General features: G+C 62.4%; 1 protein-coding gene across 2 annotated transcripts in view; it reads left to right on the forward strand.

The window, feature by feature from the left end:
• Positions 1-19,539, forward strand: part of CACNA1S (calcium voltage-gated channel subunit alpha1 S) — a 70,825-nt gene that overhangs the window by 32,988 nt on the left and 18,298 nt on the right. For both annotated transcript variants that reach the window (XM_075996970.1, XM_075996971.1), the window contains exons 15-28: positions 1,085-1,178; positions 1,833-1,902; positions 4,959-5,091; positions 6,007-6,136; positions 6,836-6,895; positions 8,375-8,481; positions 8,947-9,034; positions 9,446-9,553; positions 11,877-11,929; positions 12,177-12,323; positions 12,739-12,940; positions 13,359-13,517; positions 15,384-15,494; positions 16,446-16,529. In XM_075996970.1, coding sequence (XP_075853085.1) covers positions 1,085-1,178; positions 1,833-1,902; positions 4,959-5,091; positions 6,007-6,136; positions 6,836-6,895; positions 8,375-8,481; positions 8,947-9,034; positions 9,446-9,553; positions 11,877-11,929; positions 12,177-12,323; positions 12,739-12,940; positions 13,359-13,517; positions 15,384-15,494; positions 16,446-16,529 — 1,546 coding nt within the window. The remainder of the gene's footprint in view (positions 1-1,084; positions 1,179-1,832; positions 1,903-4,958; positions 5,092-6,006; positions 6,137-6,835; positions 6,896-8,374; positions 8,482-8,946; positions 9,035-9,445; positions 9,554-11,876; positions 11,930-12,176; positions 12,324-12,738; positions 12,941-13,358; positions 13,518-15,383; positions 15,495-16,445; positions 16,530-19,539) is intronic.

The raw sequence follows: 19,539 nt of genomic DNA on the forward strand, positions 1-19,539 counted from the left end.
ACCATCCCCTGTGCTCACGCAGCCCCTCCCGTGAGGTGGGGGTTGACCTCTCAGCTTCTGCACATTCTCCTCCTCGATGATTTGTCATTTAACTCTTGGTAGCCTGGGACCCTCCCCTGGGAGTGGAAGTAGACTTGTCTTCTGGACAGTGCTTCTCGAATTCTAACTGCAAATGACTCACCTGGGGATCGTGTTAAAGTACAGATTCTGGCCAGGCGCAGTGACTCACACCTGTAATCCTAGCACTCAGGGAGTCTGAGGTGGGAGGATTGCTCGAGGTCAGGAGTTCGAAACCAGCCTGAGCAAGAGCGAGACCCTGTCTCTACTATAAATAGAAAGAAATTCATTGGCCAACTAAAAATATAGAAAAAATTAGCCAGGCATGGTGGTGCATGCCTATAGTCCCAGCTACTCGGGAGGCTGAGGCAGGAGGATCGCTTGAGCCCAGGAGTTTGAGGTTGCTGTGAGCTAGGCTGACGCCACGGCACTCACTCTAGCCTGGGCAACAGAGTGAGACTCTGCCTCAAAAAAAAAAAAAAAAGTGCAGATTCTGTCTCAGCTGGTCTGAGTCTGAGTCCGGGGAGGGGGGTGGTGAAGGTCACGGCTAACAGGCTCCCAGCCGGTGCCAGGGCTGCCCGTCTGTCTGTCGGAGGAGGAGGAGGAGGAGGGGCTCGCTTTGCATAGCCAGACTCTAGACAGAGGCCTGCTGCTTCCTCCACCCACGGCTGAGGAGTGGGACGCGCCTTCCTGGGGAGGCAGGGCGGGAAGAGACAGGGAGAGAAAGACTAGCAAGGGAGTCCAGACATTCCCAAAGACTTGGAGCCGCCTTGCGCCAACCTCCAGCCCGTGGATTCTGTAGGAACCGGCACAGAGCCACGTCCCACCCATTCACCGTCAACGACCGTCAACCGAGGCTCAGCCACGGGCCGAGCTGTGTGCCACGCCCTCTCGTCCCAGAGAAAGCACCTGCCGGGCCTACCGCCCCTCCCATTGGCGGAGGGGCCCCTGGCGTGGGGTCCTCCTAAGAGTGGGCTCAGGCTGCGCAGGTCCCTGAGAACTTCGTGCTCTTGGTTCTCCAACCCAGGGGTCTCCCAGACAAGTCAGAGGAGGAGAAGTCCACAATGGCCAAGAAGCTGGAGCAGAAACCCAAGGGTGAGGGCATCCCCACCACGGCCAAGGTGAGCACCCGCGTGGGGGTTCGCAGGCAGGACTGAGGTCCCCAGAGTTCCCTCCCCAGCACCCCGGGGTGCGGGCAGAGCCGGGTGGGAGGCAGGAGAGTGGGCCCCTTCCAGGCTGCCGGCCAGGTCCTGCTGCAGGGAGGCCGATGGGGATGTCTCCTCCGGGAATCACCCCAGTCTGGGAGCCAGACTTCCCAGAGCCCCAGCTCCCCGCCCCAGAGCGAGAAGGCGTCTCCCCACCTGGCACCCCTGTTCCACCGGGAGGCCCAGACCAGACCGGCTCCCGCCACTGCCAGCCCTGCCCCGCTGCCCCCATCGGGCTCTGCTCGACCTTCCCGAAGAGGGGAAGTGGGGTTCAGAGGGTCAGGGAGCTGGGCCCCAGAGGGGCTGGGGATCCCGGCCTGGGGCGCCCAACCGTCTTCTGGAGAGCCCAGCAGGGGGTGCAGGGAAGACGGGCCTGGGCCTGGGCAAGTTGCCGGGCCTTGCTGGGCCTGGCTTCTCATCTGTGAAGAGGGGAGGGCCATAAGGCTCCTGTCCCGCAGGCTGCGGGGCGAGTAGGGGAGCTGAAAGCCACGCCGGCTTTCCGGCACACGCTCAGTAAATGGAAGCTGCAACCGCTCCTCATCGTTCTGTTCCTCGTGCTCCTTCCCGCAGCTGAAAATCGACGAGTTTGAGTCTAACGTCAACGAGGTGAAGGATCCCTACCCCTCGTCTGACTTCCCAGGTGAGGGTCTGCGCGGCTGGGCTGGGGCAGGGTGCTAGGGCGGAGGGTGCTGGGGCTGAGTTCTCTCCATGGCAGCCTCTCGTGGGTCCCCTACCTGGACCCTCCAAGCGGGGGTCGGGACACTGGGGACGTCCCTTCTGCACCCAGCCTGCAAACATGCCGCCTGCCAGCCTTTCCCTGCAACACAAAGACCACGCGTCTTATTTTCATATGATTCAGCGAGTATTTATCGAGCGCCAGCTGTGTGCTTTGGTGCTGGGGACTTGGTGTTCCAGAAGCACAGAGGCCGGGCGCGGTGGCTCACGCCTGTAATCCTAGCACTCTGGGAGGCCGAGGTGAGTGGATCGCTCAAGATCAGGAGTTCAAGACCAGCCTGAGCAAGAGCGAGACCCCATCTCTACTAAAAACAGAAAGAAATTAATTGGCCAACTAAAAATATATAGAAAAAATTAGCCAGGCATGGTGGCACACGCCTGTAGGCCCAGCTACTTGGGAGGCTGAGGCAGGAGGATCGCTTGAGCCCAGGAGTTTGAGGTTGCTGTGAGCTAGGCTGACGCCACGGCACTCACTCTAGCCTGGGCAACAGAGCGAGACTCTGTCTCAAAAAAAAAGAAGCACAGAGCCTCACGGAGACACGAGTCTCCCCTGCCCGTCCCGCAGAACGGACCGCAGATGCAGGTGTGCCCCTCCGTGAGGCAACGGGACAGAGCTCGCCACCCCATGAGCAGGATGGGGCTGCACAGGGGGCCGGAGTGGCTCAGGGATGGATACAGCCGTGACTGTCATTGTGGGAAAATCCAAAAGAAGGCGACAAGGGCGGGATGGGAGGGAGCACGGGTAAGACGCAGCCGTGGATAGACTGCAAACATCTCATAAGCGCAAATAGCTGGGACTGCTGCAGAAACCCTGTCCACCTGGACCAAGTAGAGGACACACAGAGGAAGCAGGACCCTGTTGCAATAATCTTACAAAGCCAGCCGGGCGCGGTGGCTCGCATCTGTAATCCTAGCACTCTGGGAGGCCAAGGCGGGAGAATCGCTCAAGGTCAGGAGTTCGAGACCAGCCTGAGCAAGAGCAAGACCCCGTCTCTACTAAAAATACAAAGAAATTAATTGGCCAACTAAAAATATATAGAAAAAGTTAGCCAGGCATGGTGGTGCATGCCTGTAGTCCCAGCTACTCGGGAGGCTGAGGCAGGAGGATCGCTTGAGCCCAGGAGTCTGAGGTTGCTGTGAGCTAGGCTGACGCCACCACACTCTAGCACGGGCAACAGAGTGAGACTCTGTCTCAAAAAAATATTTAAAATAAATAAAAATTTCACAAAGCCACCTGCAAGAGCCCTGGGGTCCAAGAGCTCCGGGTCCTGCCAGCCCACACCCGGCTCACTGGGGCAATTCTACGTCCCTGTGTGGGATCAGCTGATGAGCATCTGTCTGCCCAGTGACTCCAAGCTCCAAGGGGACTTTTCGTGTCCCACATGGCACAGTGTCTGGCACAGAGCAGGCACTCAGTAAACAGAACAAATGCATGAACGCATGAAAAGATTTTGCCAAGTGTGGGGAGAATGGAGTTAGAATAAGTAAATTGTCTTCAAACATCTACCAGAAATGAATATTTGTGGTTTAGCATAATTCACGTGGAGCAGTTTCATCCACGAGATGGGAGTGGCCGGTGTGCAGTGAGGGGGGGCTGACGTAGGAAACCCGAGGTCAGGGAAAGGGAAGAGGCTGGAAAGAAGCGAAGGGGGAGAGGGGAGAGGGCAGAGGGCGTGTGGCTGGGCCGCTGGGTCTTACCCAGGGGGTGCATGCGTTTATATCTGATTCCTCCTAGAGATAATTTGCACTTGCTTACAACGCAAGATATGCTCGATAAGATTAACAAAACGGGCACAGATGAAATAAGAATTAATGGAGAGAAGGGATGTGAATACATTAACTCTAAGGACCAACGAGCTCTGCGATTCAGGGTAAAAAGTGTCCCTGGGGCTCGCGGCAGGCTGGGCAAGACAGGAAGTGTGGTGTGAGGACAGGGGACACTCACCCTGAGGAAGAAGAGAGAGTTCTCGCTTCTCAGGGGGAAGGAGGGTGGGACTGTGACTCGGGTGGGCTGGAGGACCCCCGAGTGGCGGTTCGTGATGAGCGCTGTGGTGGGCAGAGGGGAGTCCAGTAGCTTACTCCCCCGAGGGCCTCTGCCAGGGGCCGGCAAGGGCAGGGAGGAGGCAGCCGTCGGGGGGAGGGAACCAAGAGGAGCCCCGACTTTAGACAGCGCCCCCAGTCTGATCACTGAACTCTCCCACCCTGGAGCTGAGGGCTTCGGGTACTCAGCCCCTGGCGAGGCCGTGAGACCAGTGACTGCCCCTGGGATGTCTGTGCCCACCCCCACCCTGCACCTGCCACAGGCCCAGAGACTGGCCAAAGCTCGGGAGTATCCACTGCTTTTGTCCCACGCTGGCAGTTTCTGTCTGACATGGATCATCTGCAGAATCCTAGCCCGGGAGAGGACCTCAGAGCCCGTTTGTTTCAACGACCCTCCCGCACTCGTCAGTTTCACAAATCGGGAAGCCTAAGCCCAGGAAGGGCCTAGATGTGCCTAGCATTGCCTGGCACCATAGGGCAGGGCCGGGACGGCAGGCCCAAGGCAGGGCTGGGATGGCAAGCCCAAGGCAGGGCTGGGACGGCAAGCCCAAGGCAGGGCTGGGATGGCAAGCAGCCTCCCCGTCTGCAGCAGGCCCCCCGCCCACCCTCAGCCTGCAAGTAGTCGGGGCAGTGTGGATCCAGCCTCGACACAAGAGGTGCACCTGCAAGGCTCCTTCGGCTTGCTCCTAGCCCTGCTTCCGGAAGACTCTGGGCCTGCCTCCTCTCCCCCTGAGAGCCCACACCCGCTCCCTGCGGGGAAAGGGAGGCGTGTGGCTGGAAAGCGGACGCCCTGCTGCCCCACGCTGGCCCGGCACCCCCTTCGCTCGCTGGCCGCAGGGGCTCCCGGGAGGCTCTGAGCACGGGAGCCAGGGGCGCGGCAGAGTTTGGGAAGACCCCCTCATCGGCCCCCTCTCCCCGCAGGGGACGACGAGGAAGACGAGCCTGAGATCCCGGTGAGCCCCCGACCGCGCCCGTTGGCCGAGCTGCAGTTGAAGGAGAAGGCGGTGCCCATCCCAAACGCCAGCGCCTTCTTCATCTTCAGCCCCACCAACAAGTGGGTGGCCCGGCCGCTGGGCGGGGTCACTGCCGGGGCTGGGAGAGACCTGCTTCCCGCCTCGAAAGACCTTCTGATTCCCCATCCCCCCCCCCCCCCCCCCCCCGTTACACCGGGGAAGCCCCTCCTCTCAGCTAAGACCTTGTGCCCGGGGAGAAGTCACACTTTAAACCTCACCAGTTACTTACACCTAAGAGCAGGCGTCCTCAAACTACGTCCCGCGGGCCACATGCGGCCCGCCGAGGACATTTACCCAGCCTGCCGCCAGCTGTTTTTGCCGCCGCTGCCTGTCCTGCTCAGCAGCCGGCTTGTCCCGGGCCCACAGTGCGCATGTGTGGAACGTGCACCGCACTCGCCAACGGTCTGAGGGACGGTGAACTGGCACCCTGTTTAACCCTTTGCACTCGGATGTCGAGTGTGACTCGACACGGTTAGCATCGGTAGCAGCAAGAGGAAAAAAAGCAAGCGAGTGCAAAGGGTTAAAAAGTTTGAGGGCCCCTGCCTAAGAGGGACCGTGTTTATTGGTTCCTTTCTGAGAGCGGCGAAAGCCATAGTGTCTATCGGCCGCATCATTTTGTACCTTTAACATACACGCAGACTCTAGTCTTCATGGAGTCTCCTCTGTCCTCCTCGCGGAGGGAGACCAGCCTGTCCGGTTCTCTTGGTGGGAGGCCGGGCGGTGGGGGTGCGCTGGGGGAGGGGCGGGAGGTGGGCGGGGCCAGGTCGGGAGGCGGGGCTTCAGAATGAGGGGGGCAAGGTGGCCTGCACGTGCAGCCAGAGGGCCCTGCAGGTGCGAGGCGGTGCTCTCCACCCACCCGGGGCGGGGGGCCCAGGGTCCCTCTGCAGGACAGAGGCTGCTGCGGCCTGAGCGCCCAGCCGCTCACGGCGCTCCCGCCCGCCGCCCCGCCCCGCCAGGGTCCGCGTCCTGTGTCACCGCATCGTCAACGCCACCTGGTTCACCAACTTCATCCTGCTCTTCATCATGCTCAGCAGCGCCGCCCTGGCCGCCGAGGACCCCATCCGGGCCGACTCCATGCGGAACCAGGTGACGGCCACCCGTCCCTCTGCCGCTCAGCAGCACCCCTGCCCTCCTGCAGCCCCGGCCACCCCACCCCTCGCTCTGGCACCCAGAGTTCAGCTGTACCCTCCATGTGGCTTTAAGCATCAGGGTGTGTGTGTGTGTGTGTGTGTGTGTGTGTGTGTGTGTGTGTGTGTTTTGAGACAGAGTCTCACTCTGTTTCCCAGGCTAGAGTGAGTGCCGTGGCGTCAGCCTAGCTCACAGCAACCTCAGACTCCTGGGCTCAAGCGATCCTGCTGCCGCAGCCTCCCGAGTAGCTGGGACTACAGGCATACGCCGCCATGCCCGGCTAATTTTTTCTATGTATTTTTAGTTGGCCAATTAATTTCTTTCTATTTTTAGTAGAGACGGGGTCTCGCTCTTGCTCAGGCTGGTTTTGAACTCCTGATCTCGAGCAATCCTCCTACCTCGGCCTCACAGAGTGCTGGGATTACAGGCGTGAGCCCCCACGCCCAGCCAAGCATCAGGGTTTCTTAGAGTTTAATCGCCTGGGGCCAGGACTGCCCACTCGCTCCCTCTGAACACAGCTGGCTCAGACAGCGAGGGGCCCAGACGGGCGCCTGCCGCCTGCTGTCGGTGATGGTGATGACAAGGACGATGACAAGGGTGGTACCGCTGCCCCACTCCTCCTCTCACCGGCCGCTCCCTTCCCTGCCCCGTCCCCAGATCCTCAAGCACTTTGACATCGGGTTCACCTCTGTCTTCACCGTGGAGATCATCCTCAAGGTGAGGGGCTGCGGGACAGCCCTGGCGTGGGGCTTCCCCGCCGTGGCTGCGACTGGCACACGCTGAGCTCGTCCGGGGTGGGAGGGAGGCAGGAAGGAGTGACAGCGGCAGGGGCGGACTCACGGGCCCAGGCGGCCGGATGGGGCTGGGGACGGCAGGCCCGTGGCGTGCAGGCGGCTGGCTGGGGAGGGAGACGGGACCTGCCCCTCTCAGCTGAGCACAGCCCACGTCTGCGCCGCCTCTGGCGTGTTCTTGCACACGGAGAGCACGGTGGGCTTCCGAGCAGCCCTCGGAGCTGTGGTCTGCTCCCAGACCTCCGTTACCAGTGACCGGAAAGGCCTTTGCCTCCGGGAGTCCCCAATACGGGCCCCTGCCCTGAGCAGGGGGACCAGCCTTCCTTGTGCCTTTTGGCTGCGTGCCCCTTCTCACCATGGACACGCTAGGGTCGGGCCATCACGGGGGCCATGAGCTCTGGGGGGCAGAGGGGGGACCCCGCTGTGACTGAAACCCAGCAGCCCCAGCCTGCGTGTTCGCAAGAGGAGGAGGGGGTGGCCGAGCCCAAGCAACAGGCCCAGGGAGGCTGCGGTACTCAGTCAGGACGGTCCCTTGATTCAGGGCCTCGGATGTTGACGGGGCTGAGCAGAGGGGAGAGGGCGGCTTCCCCGAGGTCCAGGAGGACCGTGTGGACTTGGAGGCGTTAGAGCCAGACCTTGAGGCTGGACAGGACTTCGCTGGGGGGAGGTGGCCAGAGCAGTCTAGGAGGACGGACAGCAGCGCATGCGCCCTAAGGAGACTTGGGGACGCCGTCGGGAAGGGGAAGGCGGCCCTTCGGGCTGGGACACACTGCACACACAGGGCACGGGGCTGGCAAGGCAGATTGAGAGGAGGTCACGCAGGGCCCTGGACGCCAGGAAGGCCTCCACGCTGCAGGCTGTAAAGGCCCGGTGTGCCTGTGCAGAGGGCCTGGGCGACCATTAGAGAATGTTCCAGAGACACTGGAGGCGAGCGAGGCGGGCGGCTGGGAGGGAGACGCAGGGGGCGGAGAGGGGCAGGGGTCCGGCGAGGTCTGGCGTCCGTCCTGGAGAGGTCCTCCAGCCGGCCGGACTCGGCAGGCCCCCGGCAGAGGGCATTTCCCAAGCAGCCTCCCAGGGAGGAGGGGGAGATCCGTCATGTCCCGCAGGACAGCGGGGGCGGCCCTGGGCTGCCTGGGGAAGAGCCCGTGCTGTGCGGAGAGAGCGAGGCCTGGCCCAGCCCCCCGGGAGAAGTCCCCACGCCCCAGCAGCCGTGAGCCGAGAGCGGAGATGTGCGTTTAGGCCCCAGCCAGGAGGTGATCGAGGGACCGAGAAGCTTCCGGCAGGCCGCTCGCCTAGACACGCGCTCTTCCTGCGCAGACCGGGCGAGCTGCCTTTGCTCGTGGGGACGGGCCTGCTCCTGAGCCCCACCCCCACCCCACCCAGGACGCTGCCTCTGTCTCCCCAGATGACGACCTACGGGGCCTTCCTGCACAAGGGCTCCTTCTGCCGCAACTACTTCAACATGCTGGACCTGCTGGTGGTGGCCGTGTCCCTCATCTCCATGCGGCTTGAGTGAGCGGGGCCGGGCCGCGCAGCGGGGGCCGCCTGCTCGGGGCGGGGCACCAGGCCGCAAGAGGAGGGTCTCCCGGGACCACTGACGGGGGGGGGGTTATCCTTGGGTTGTCACCAGCTGGAATGAAGTGACATGCAGAGGGGGCAGGGCCCTGTCCCGGAGACTGGCAGAGACGCAGAGGGTGGAGGCTGCCCCCCGCCCCCCATGGCTGCACCCCTGTCTTCAGGCGGCTCCTTGCCCGACGGGAGAGGCAGAGCCGCAGCCCCCGTGGAAGCCATGCCCTGCTGCGCGGGAGGCTGACGGGCTCCGGCCCAGTGGCGAGGGGTGGCTGTGCCTGGGGTAGCGCCCACGCACGGCTGGGCGAGGGCGGGGAAAGGCGGCCGGTGTGGAGAGCAGGGGCCAGGACCTCGGGTCCACGGCAGGTCTGTCCGCCCTCAGCCCCCCACCCCTGCCGCCTCCCGCAGGTCCAGCACCATCTCCGTGGTGAAGATTCTGAGGGTGCTGAGGGTGCTCCGGCCCCTCCGAGCCATCAACAGAGCCAAGGGGTTGAAGGTGAGGGGGTCCCGGGCAGGATCCCCGGGAGAGGGAAGAGAGAGGGGCTGCAGGGCCCAACCCCAGAACATCAGCCCAGCCTCTGCGGGGCCCTGTCCCTCTCCTTGGCCGAACAGCGGGTAGCAATGGGGCCGGGGCGGCAACGCTTCCCCACCAGCCCCTCTCTGCCCCCGACTCCCTGGGAGGCAGCAAGTCCTGCATGACTGGGGCCCCTCTGCTGGGCTGGTGGGGCTGCGGCTGGGCTGGTGGGGCTGTAGCTGGTGGACACCAGCCCCTCTCTGCCCCCACCAGCCCCTCTCTGCCCCCGACTCCCTGGGAGGCAGTAAGTCCTGCATGACCGGGCCCCCTCTGCTGGGCTGGTGGGGCTGCGGCTGGTGGGCACCCCACCCCCACCGGCCCCTCTGTCCCCAGCACGTGGTGCAGTGCATGTTCGTGGCCATCAGCACCATCGGGAACATCTTGCTGGTCACCACCCTGCTGCAGTTCATGTTCGCCTGCATCGGGGTCCAGCTCTTCAAGGTGAGGCGCCGGCTCGAGCAGCCTCGCTCCCTCCCCCAGCCCCGGTGCACCGGGCAAGCCAAGGCGAGAGCCACTGAGTTCTCCTTCCCCAAGCAGAAAGAGCCCCCAGATTGTAAAAACAGAGGTTCTTGATTGCATGGAGTTTTGAGGCTAAGATACGGCTAACCCGGGTCTGGTCTCTTAGGTAACACCGTCCCTGGCCACTGTGGCTCTGCGGGCCACCGTTGCCATGGTACCTGCTCTCTTCCTGCCCCCCACGGCTTCTCCTTGGGGGTGAAGTCCCCTCCTCCTGCAGTCACCCCTCCCCTTACCACCGTGCTCACTTCCTCCTGTCCCGCCAGGCCTGCCTGAAACACACACCCCACCCCAGCCCCTCTCCCTCCGCCTCCTTCCCTGCACCTGGCTTCTGCGGCCCAGCTTCCGGCCGAGGTGCCTGGCATCACCCGTGTCTACCAGGACCTTCTGGGGTGGGGGGTCCATCATGTCACTTCTGGAGCCACCCCCATCCTGTTGTCACTTCCCTGGGAGAGCCCAGCTGTCCGCTCTCCCTCTAGGACTCAGCCCCACAGAGGCTCCCCCAGAGCTCTGATTTCCAGATGCCTCTGGCTCCCAGATCATCCTCGGGACACAGAAACCGATACTCGAGGGTGCCACTGACACCCTGGAGGCACGCATGCTCCTGCCACCAAATCATGGTCGTTTAAAGTCATGATGATGTAACCTCAGTCGGTCTTAGACATGCAACGGCTTCGTCCTACGATCATTCATTCATTCAACAAACACATAGGGGACATTTGCTCCATACACGGGCCAGGGCCTCTGCTAGGGCTAAGGAGCTCACAAGCCAAACCCTCCCCGAGGGAACAGGTTTTGGGGGAAGCGGTCAGGGTGGGGCTCCCTGAGGACCTTCGGGGAAGGGGACAGATGCTGTTGGTCCCTGTCCTTGAGGGGCAAGAGTGCTCATGGCGGTCTGGCCACTCTGCCAGCTGCGTGTGACCTCCTCCTCCTGGCCCAGCCGGGGGCTGTCCTCGCCCCACCCCCAGCCTGCTCCTCTGCCGGCCTTGGGTCTCCCCGCCCTCCCCCCCCCAAAACCCTCTGAGGGTAGAGCTTGTCTCTTTCGCATCCCTGAGCTGGCACCTGGCCCGGGGCCTGGGACCCAGGAGCCCTCTAGACCTGCTCCCCAAAGGAACGGATGGGGGGCTGCCCTGCTGTCAGCTCATGTCCCCACCAGGCGACAGCGACTGCCTTCCAGCACCCCGCCCCTCTGTGCTTTGGTCTCTCGCCAAAAGGCCCCCCATTCCTGCCCAGCCAGGTCTTAGGAACACGTCAGTCACAGTGGCATTTTACACCAGGTTTTCCTCTGTGCGAACCTGTCACTTGCATTTCGCGTTCGATCACAGAGTCTCGCTTTGCTTCCCACATTAAACCGGGTGTTTGGTGCCAGGTGCCCCGCCCTGCCCCCCTCACCAGCCGTGGCCATTAGCTGCTTCTCCTTGATGTTGCCCCTCCCCCGCTGCTCCCGCGGCCGTGCACAGGGGACGTGTGGGAACAGCACGAGCCCGCGTGGCGCCAGGGGTGCAGGGGAGGGACGGCCGTGCCTTCACTGGCCCTGTGTCCCAGGCCCGGGCAGTTTCCCTCTCTGGGCCTTGGAGGAACTGGAGCTGAATCCACGGAGTCCAAGCCTATCTTGGCCACATTGAGAGCGGGCAGTCGACTCCTTTTGTGCAAACAAAATCTTCCGCAGGTGCCCGGCGCATGGCACAGATGGGAGGAGAAAGTGCTCTGGCTGCGGTCAGCGCGGCGGGCTTGGGTGGGGCGTGCTGGGACCTGCTCAGCTCGGAGGCAAGCCGGGTCTGCAGACTCAGCTGGGCTCCACCTCTGCAGCCCCGAGGGCCGCCCCGCTGGCGGGAGGAGGCAGGGGGGAGGTGGGCCACCCTCTCGCTCGTCATGGGAAGCCCCGCAGGCCTCCTGCAGCAGTGGGGGGTGCCTCAGAGGCACAGCTGTTTGAGGGGGGGCAGGGTCGAGCTGTGTCCGTACCTCCAGCCCCTCCGCCCAACCCGGGGTGCCCCACCAATGCCCAGCTCGGGCACTGCGTGCTCAGCCTCAGCAGCACCTCGGCCAGGGAGCTGTGGGAACAGGTGATGGGGAAAGAGGAGGACCACCGGGGGCCTGTCCCAGGTAGCAGGAGGCCACCTCTGTGACAGGAAGGGACAGGCCCCTCCTTCCAGGCGCCCGGCCTTCCCTTCTGCCTCCACCGTTCACTTCCGTGGCCCACTTTTCTGTTTCCATGACAACGTGTGTCCCTCCCCCCTCCTGGGTGCAGGGGAAGTTCTACAGCTGCACGGACTTGTCCAAGACGACGGAGGAGGAGTGCAGGTACGCGCTCTGCTGGCCCAGGGTGCATGGTGGCAGGGGCCCTTCGGGGTGGGAACGGGGTGCCGGCCATTGGGCGCAGGAGGGGCGTTCACCGCAGTCCCTTGCCCGGCGCTTGCCCTCGGGGTGTCTCCTGGCCCCAGAGCGGGGGCTGCCTTCCTCCTGCAGGCTCGCCCCCCCCCCCCCCGCCCAGCGGCGGGGGCGGGGGCAGCCCAGCCACGCCCCGCACTGACGGGCTGTCCCGCGTCAGGGGCCACTACTTCGTGTACAAGGACGGCGACCCCACGCAGATCGAGCTGCGCCGCCGCGAGTGGGTGCACAGCGACTTCCACTTCGACAACGTGCTCTCGGCCATGATGTCCCTCTTCACCGTCTCCACCTTCGAGGGGTGGCCTCAGTGAGTGAGGGCCGCGGCCCTGTCCCCCACAGCGCGGCCAGGCTGGTCCCGGGAGCCAGCGGGCCCTTCCGCAGCCCCGGGGCAGACGGTGCTCGGCACACCGCACTGGCTCTCCCACGGCTGGAGGGCCGGGCTGCCAGCTGACTGGTCACCCCAAAGCAGTCCTGAGCGGGTGCTCTGCCAGACGTACCCAGTGTCCCCGGAGGCGTCTGCCTCCCTGCCTGCAGGGGAGCCCTGTGACGGATCAGGGACAGGTGGAGGGGCGCCCGGGGGAAAGGCAGGCAGAGCCACTCTAGGACGGGGTCTGGCCTTCCCTGGCCATTGCTGACTTCGGCGCTGGGAAAGCTCTCCGGGCTACCCGGTCGCCGTGGGACACAGCCCACCCCACCCGCCCCCCTTCTCTGCCCGCACCCAGGCTGCTGTACAAGGCCATAGACTCCTACGAGGAGGACAGGGGCCCCGTCTACAACAACCGAGTGGGGATGGCCATCTTCTTCATCATCTACATCATCCTCATCGCCTTCTTCATGATGAACATCTTCGTGGGCTTTGTCATCGTCACCTTCCAGGAGCAGGGGGAGACCGAGTACAAGAACTGCGAGCTGGACAAGAACCAGGTGCCCGGGCCGCCTGCTTGGGAGGGCGGGTGGGCGGGCAGAGCCCCAGCCCCAGGTCCAGCCAGCAAAGCGCATCCCGGGGTGACCCCAGAACCAGGGTTTGATGCCAAGCCCCGGCCTCCGTGCACCCCACCCACCCCCAACCTGGTGCAGTGCAGTTGGTGGGGTGGGGGGTCTTCTCCCGGAACCCCCTGACACCCAGAGAACGGAAGCCCCTCGTGCCCCTGGGCTGGTTAGGGCCATAGTGGGCATTGCATTGGGCCCAGGGGAACCCAGGGGCCCAAACGGACCCTCCCCTGAGCAGCGCAGAGCCCCTCAGCTGCCAGCTCCCGGCTCACCCCGAATTCGGGTCCCCGAGCCCACGGGGTGGGCGTGGAGGGGGAAGGAGGGCTGACCTGCCGTGTCATGTGTGCGGCAGCGCCAGTGCGTGCAGTACGCCCTGAAGGCCCGGCCGCTGAGGTGCTACATCCCCAAAAACCCGTACCAGTACCAGGTGTGGTACGTTGTCACCTCCTCCTACTTCGAGTACCTGATGTTCGCGCTCATCATGCTCAACACCATCTGCCTGGGCATGCAGGTAGGGCCCTGCGGGGACAGGCGTGCAGTCAGGCTGGGGCCTGGGGCCCAGGGGGGCAGGTGAGCAGGGCAGGGTCCCCTGGCTCCCCCAGGTGACATTTCCTTTGCACCGCCACAGCCAGCCTTGTCTCCGGGTACTTGCGGTGTATCGCAGAGATAGCTTAAGTGCACGGACAGTGCGGCATTTCTGCCAGTGGGAGGTGACTGCCGCTGAAGGGGGGAGTGTAGGAGGTAGACCGTGTTTTCTCTGTGCCTTCTACCGCCACAAATCTGGATGATTGAGTTGGCGGCAATCTCCGCTCCGGTCTCAAGAAAAATGGGTTTAGTATTCACAGAACAGGTGTCTCCGGGGCTGAGCACCCTTTTTAGGAGCTCATAATCAGCACCATTATCAAGTCTTTTTTTTTTTTTTGAGACAGATCTCACTTTGTTGTCCAGGCTAGACTGAGTGCCGTGGCGTCAGCCTAGCTCACAGCAACCTCACACTCCTGGGCTCAAGCGATCCTCCTGCCTCAGCCTCCCGAGTAGCTGGGACTACAGGCATGCACCACCATGTCCAGTTAATATTTTCTATATATTTTTAGTTGGACAATTAATTTCTTTGTATTTTTAGTAGAGACGGGGTCTCCCTCTTGCTCAGGCTGGTGTTGAACTCCTGACCTTGAGTCATCCACCTGCCTTGGCCTCCCAGCATTATCGGGTCTTAGTTAAGCATCTGATCCTGTACAAATAGCATTGAGCGATTAGGCTCCCGGCCCCTGGAGCCCAAGACACACCCAGCAATCCGACCACACACTGCCAGGCCAGGAGGACAGGGACAGAGGACCCCTGAGCCTGCAGGCCCAGGTCGTACAGAGCATCGTGTGCAATGGCCGTGTCTGGGGCCGGGTCAGGCAGCAGAATAGGGCAATCCTGCCACGATGGTGGGGTCAGCCGTCAGATCCTTCTGAACCGCCCGGGGAGGTTTTGTGCAGGAGGTGACTCACGCCTGTAATCCTAGCACCCTGGGAGGCTAAGGCAGGTGGATCGCTCAAGGTCCAGGAGTTCGAGACTAGCCTGAGCAAGAGCGAGACCCTGTTTCTACTAAAAGTAGAAAGAAATTAATTGGCCAACTAAAAATATATAGAAAAAATTAGCCGGGCATGGTGGCGCATGCCTGCAGTCCCAGCTACTCGGGAGGCTGAGGCAGGAGGATCGCTTGAGCCCAGGAGTTTGAGGTTGCCGTGAGCTAGGCTGACGCCACGGCACTCTAGCCCAGGCAATAGAGTGAGACTGTCTCAAAAATAAATAAATAAATAAATAAATAAATAAATAAATCTTTCTAAACAAAGGGTAAGAGCTTTCTGGGAAAATTTACAAGGAAATAGGTTTCATAAGGGCCATGGTGGTGGGTCAAGGTTATTTCTTTTAACTGTCTCCCCATCTTTGGGGGAGCGTGCAGAGATGGAGAGCTCGGTTTCCCACCAGGAGCCAGTGATAATACCAGCTGTGGAGGGTCTGGTGCCCAAATGACTGGGTGGAACCTGTCGTAGAGCCCTGACCGGGGACCTCCTGTCCGGGTCATCCCCGTACAGATATGTAAATGAGCTCTGGCCTTGCAGCCCTCGTGTAAATAAACACACCGGGCAGGACTTGGAATGGGGGTCCCCTCCCCTGCTTGCATTACCTCTTTCGTGGCGGTGATGGAGGGGGGGCGTGCCCGTAAGATTTGGCGGATTTCAGGGGCTGGCCAAAGCGGGCTCCTAGCTCTCTGAGCTCAAGCAAAGTGGGGAGGAGGCCCAAGGAAGTGTCAGGAGCGTCCCGGGAGGATGGTGGGGGGCGCAGTCTGCCAGCGGACAAGCCCCCCTCTCCCGCGGCCCCTCCGCAGCACTACAACCAATCAGAGGAGATGAACCACATCTCGGACATCCTCAACGTGGCCTTCACCATCATCTTCACCCTGGAGATGATCCTCAAGCTCATGGCCTTCAAGGCCAGGGTGAGTGCTGGGGCCGCGAGGCCGGCGCCCGGTGGGGGGCCGTCCACGGAACACCCGCCCTCACCCCCGCCTGCTGCCAAAGGCCCCTTCGCCCAGCACGTCCGCTCCCGGCTCCTCACCCCCTTCAGGTCCAGGGCAGGCAGCGTTCCAGGTGTCCGGAGCTGACCGGCGCTAGAGAGAGGCTGGGCACCTCTTCCCTGCCCGCGTCTTGGAGCCTCTCCTGCATTCCCGCCTCCCCCCGAGCTGCTGAAGAGCGGGCCCAGCCGGGGGAGTCTCTTGCCGGTTTCCTTGCTCCCACGCCCACACCTGCCGCTCCCGGCCCTGTCCGCTCTGCACTGCCGAGCCCAGACAGGACGGGGGTTCAAGGGACGAAAGAGTTCTCCATCTGGACCGGGGGCTCCCAACAAGTCTCCCGTCCCCTCCCGCCACGTCCTGCTCTCGAGGAAGGGAGATAAAGAGCCAAGGGCAGGCCGGGCGCGGTGGCTCATGCCTGTTGTCCTAGCACTCTGGGAGGCCGAGGCTGGCGGATTGCTCAAGGTCAGGAGTTCAAAACCAGCCTGAGCGAGACCCCGTCTCTACCATAAAAATAGAAAGAAATTAATTGGCCAACTAATATATATATATAAAATTCAGCCGGGCACGGTGGCGCACGCCTATAGTCCCAGCTACTCGGGAGGCTGAGGCAGGAGGATCGCTTGAGCCCAGGAGTCTGAGGTTGCTGTGAGCTAGGCTGACGCCACAGCACTCACTCTAGCCCAGGCAACAGAGTGAGACTCTGTCTCCAAAAAAAAAAAAAAAAGAGCTAAGCGGAGAGGAGTGTCAGGTGGGGCCCCACCTTGGCCTGGCCCAGCTCTGTGCTACCTTGCGTGGGACCGCCGCCCCCTGCTGGCCGCCGGAGGGAGCACCTGCCTCCCAGCGCTCCCCCCAGCTCCCCATCTCCTCCCTTCCCAGGGCTACTTTGGGGACCCCTGGAACGTGTTTGACTTTCTGATTGTCATCGGCAGCATCATCGACGTCATCCTCAGCGAGATCGACGTGAGTATGGGCCAGCAGAGCCGTCCTCTCTGGGGTGGGGCCGGGAGGAAGCACCTGTTCTGTCCGCAGACGTGTGTGGGGGGTGCCCGCCGCGGGGACACATGGCAGCCTGCGGGTCACAGATACGGACGTGACAAGTCGCGGCTTCTGCCCTGAAGGAGTTACAGCCCCGCAGAGCAGAGAGAGAACTCAGGCGCCAGGGGGACACACTGCGTGCGCCGGGCTGTCAAAGGCAGACGCTAGGGTGGAAAGCAGAGGGGTGGGGTGGTCAGGGAAGGCTTCCTGGAGGTGGCGACCGGAGCTGAAAAGGCGAGCAGGCACCCCGGGCAGGGTTGTGGGGCAGGGGTGCTGAGAAGGCTCGGGGCTGCGGGGTGGTCGAGCTTATCAGAAGCACGTGACCGGGCAGCGGAGAGAGGGGAACGGTACAGCTTGAGAGGTCAGGCGGGAGGTGGCTTAAACTTTACGTGGCAGGCAGTGCGAAGTCACCAAAGACTTTTAAACCGAGCACTGGAAGGATCAGAGCGCGACTTCTAAAGAGGTCATCTGGAGGGAGGGGCAGGAGGTGAGAACAACTGGCAGTAGGGCCCGTTAGGGAGTCAGCCATTCGTTTATTCGTCACATACTTGCTGAGCACTTTGCACGTGCCAGGTGTGATTCCTGGTGCTAGAGACAGGGCAGAGGACAAAACTGTGGGGGGAAACAGTGAGTAAATGTGTAACACAACAGGTACGACCGGTGTGTATCGTGAAGAAAAATAGGGGCAGTCGAGGGCTTAGAGGGGAAGGGAACAGGAGGAGTCCCGGTGCCTTTGGGGCAGAGCTCCAAGCACAGCAAGCCAGGGAGCCACGCAGGTCTGGGGGACAGAGCGTTGCTGGGAGAGGGAAGAGCGAGTGCAAAGGCCCTGTGGTGGGTGCATGGGCGGGGGGGTGTTGGCTGAGTCTGAAATAGCAGGAGGTCCTGGGGGCCGAAGCAGAGAGCGTGGAGACGAGGTGAGAGCGAGAAGGCAGGGGTCAGGTTACCCAGTGCCTGGAAGGCCACGGGTATGATCTTGGGTTTTATTCTGGGAGAGACGAGAGCCCTTTGGAGGGTTCGAATGTGGCCCGACTTTAGTTCTAGAAGAATCCCTCTGGCTGCTGCGTTGAGAGCAAGCTGTAGGGGCGCGAGGACCGACCCGGGAGAGCAGCCGGGAGGTCGCTGCGGTGATGCGGAGGGGGGCGGCCGGCTGGGCTGGCGTGGAAGCTTCAGGAAGTGGTCGGAGGCAAACGGCCCCAGAGCGTGGCCGCGATGGCCCACGGAGGGGCCGAGGCCCCCGCGGTGCAGAGAGAAACCGCAGAGCGTCTGCGCTGCAGGCGGGGGTGTCCAGGGCAGGGAGGGGTTCCAGGGTCCCAGCCAGAGGGGTGCACGTTGAAGACCAGAGCCTGCAGAGGCGGCCTTGCTGAGCATCTGCAGCTGGGGCTCACCGTGGAGGGAAGAGGCGGCGGACACGGGGTGGAGGAAATCCTAGGGTGGAGGAGATCCTAGGGTGGAGGAGATCCTAGGGTGGAGGAGATCCAAGGGTGGAGGAGATCCAAGGGTGGAGGAGATCCAAGGGTGGAGGAGATCCTAGGGTGGAGGAGATCCAAGGGTGGAAGAGATCCTAGGGTGGAGGATATCCTAGGGTGGAAGAGATCCTAGGGTGGAGGAGATCCTAGGGTGGAGGAGATCCTAGGGTGGAGGAGATCCAAGGGTGGAGGAGATCCTAGGGTGGAGGAGATCCAAGGGTGGAAGAGATCCTAGGGTGGAGGAGATCCTAGGGTGGAGGAGATCCTAGGGTGGAGGAGATCCTAGGGCGGAGGAGATCCTAGGGTGGAGGAGATCCAAGGGTGGAGGAGATCCAAGGGTGGAGGAGATCCTAGGGTGGAGGAGATCCTAGGGTGGAGGAGATCCTAGGGTGGAGGAGATCCTAGGGTGGAGGAGATCCAAGGGTGGAGGAGATCCAAGGGTGGAAGAGATCCTAGGGTGGAGGAGATCCTAGGGTGGAGGAGATCCTAGGGTGGAGGAGATCCTAGGGTGGAGGAGATCCAAGGGTGGAAGAGATCCTAGGGTGGAGGAGATCCTAGGGTGGAGGAGATCCTAGGGTGGAGGAGATCCTAGGGTGGAGGAGATCCAAGGGTGGAAGAGATCCTAGGGTGGAGGAGATCCTAGGGTGGAGGAGATCCTAGGGTGGAGGAGATCCTAGGGCGGAGGAGATCCTAGGGCGGAGGAGATCCAAGGGTGGAGGAGATCCAAGGGTGGAGGAGATCCAAGGGTGGAGGAGATCCAAGGGCGGAGGAGATCCTAGGGCGGAGGAGATCCTAGGGCGGAGGAGATCCAAGGGCGGAAGAGATCCTAGGGCGGAGGAGATCCTAGGGCGGAGGATATCCTAGGGTGGAGGAGATCCTAGGGTGGAGGAGATCCTAGGGTGGAGGAGATCCTAGGGCGGAGGAGATCCTAGGGCGGAGGAGATCCTAGGGCGGAGGAGATCCAAGGGTGGAGGAGATCCTAGGGTGGAGGAGATCCTAGGGTGGAGGAGATCCTAGGGTGGAGGAGATCCTAGGGCGGAGGAGATCCAAGGGTGGAGGAGATCCTAGGGCGGAGGAGATCCTAGGGCGGAGGAGATCCAAGGGCGGAAGAGATCCTAGGGCGGAGGAGATCCTAGGGCGGAGGATATCCTAGGGTGGAGGAGATCCTAGGGTGGAGGAGATCCTAGGGTGGAGGAGATCCTAGGGCGGAGGAGATCCTAGGGCGGAGGAGATCCTAGGGCGGAGGAGATCCAAGGGTGGAGGAGATCCTAGGGTGGAGGAGATCCTAGGGCGGAGGAGATCCTAGGGTGGAGGAGATCCTAGGGTGGAGGAGATCCTAGGGTGGAGGAGATCCAAGGGTGGAGGAGATCCTAGGGTGGAGGAGATCCTAGGGTAGAGGAGATCCAAGGGTGGAGGAGATCCAAGGGTGGAGGAGATCCTAGGGTGGAGGAGATCCTAGGGTGGAGGAG

Source organism: Microcebus murinus, chromosome 23 (genome assembly GCF_040939455.1).
Source record: "Microcebus murinus isolate Inina chromosome 23, M.murinus_Inina_mat1.0, whole genome shotgun sequence".
In the NCBI taxonomy this organism is placed as follows: domain Eukaryota; kingdom Metazoa; phylum Chordata; class Mammalia; order Primates; family Cheirogaleidae; genus Microcebus; species Microcebus murinus.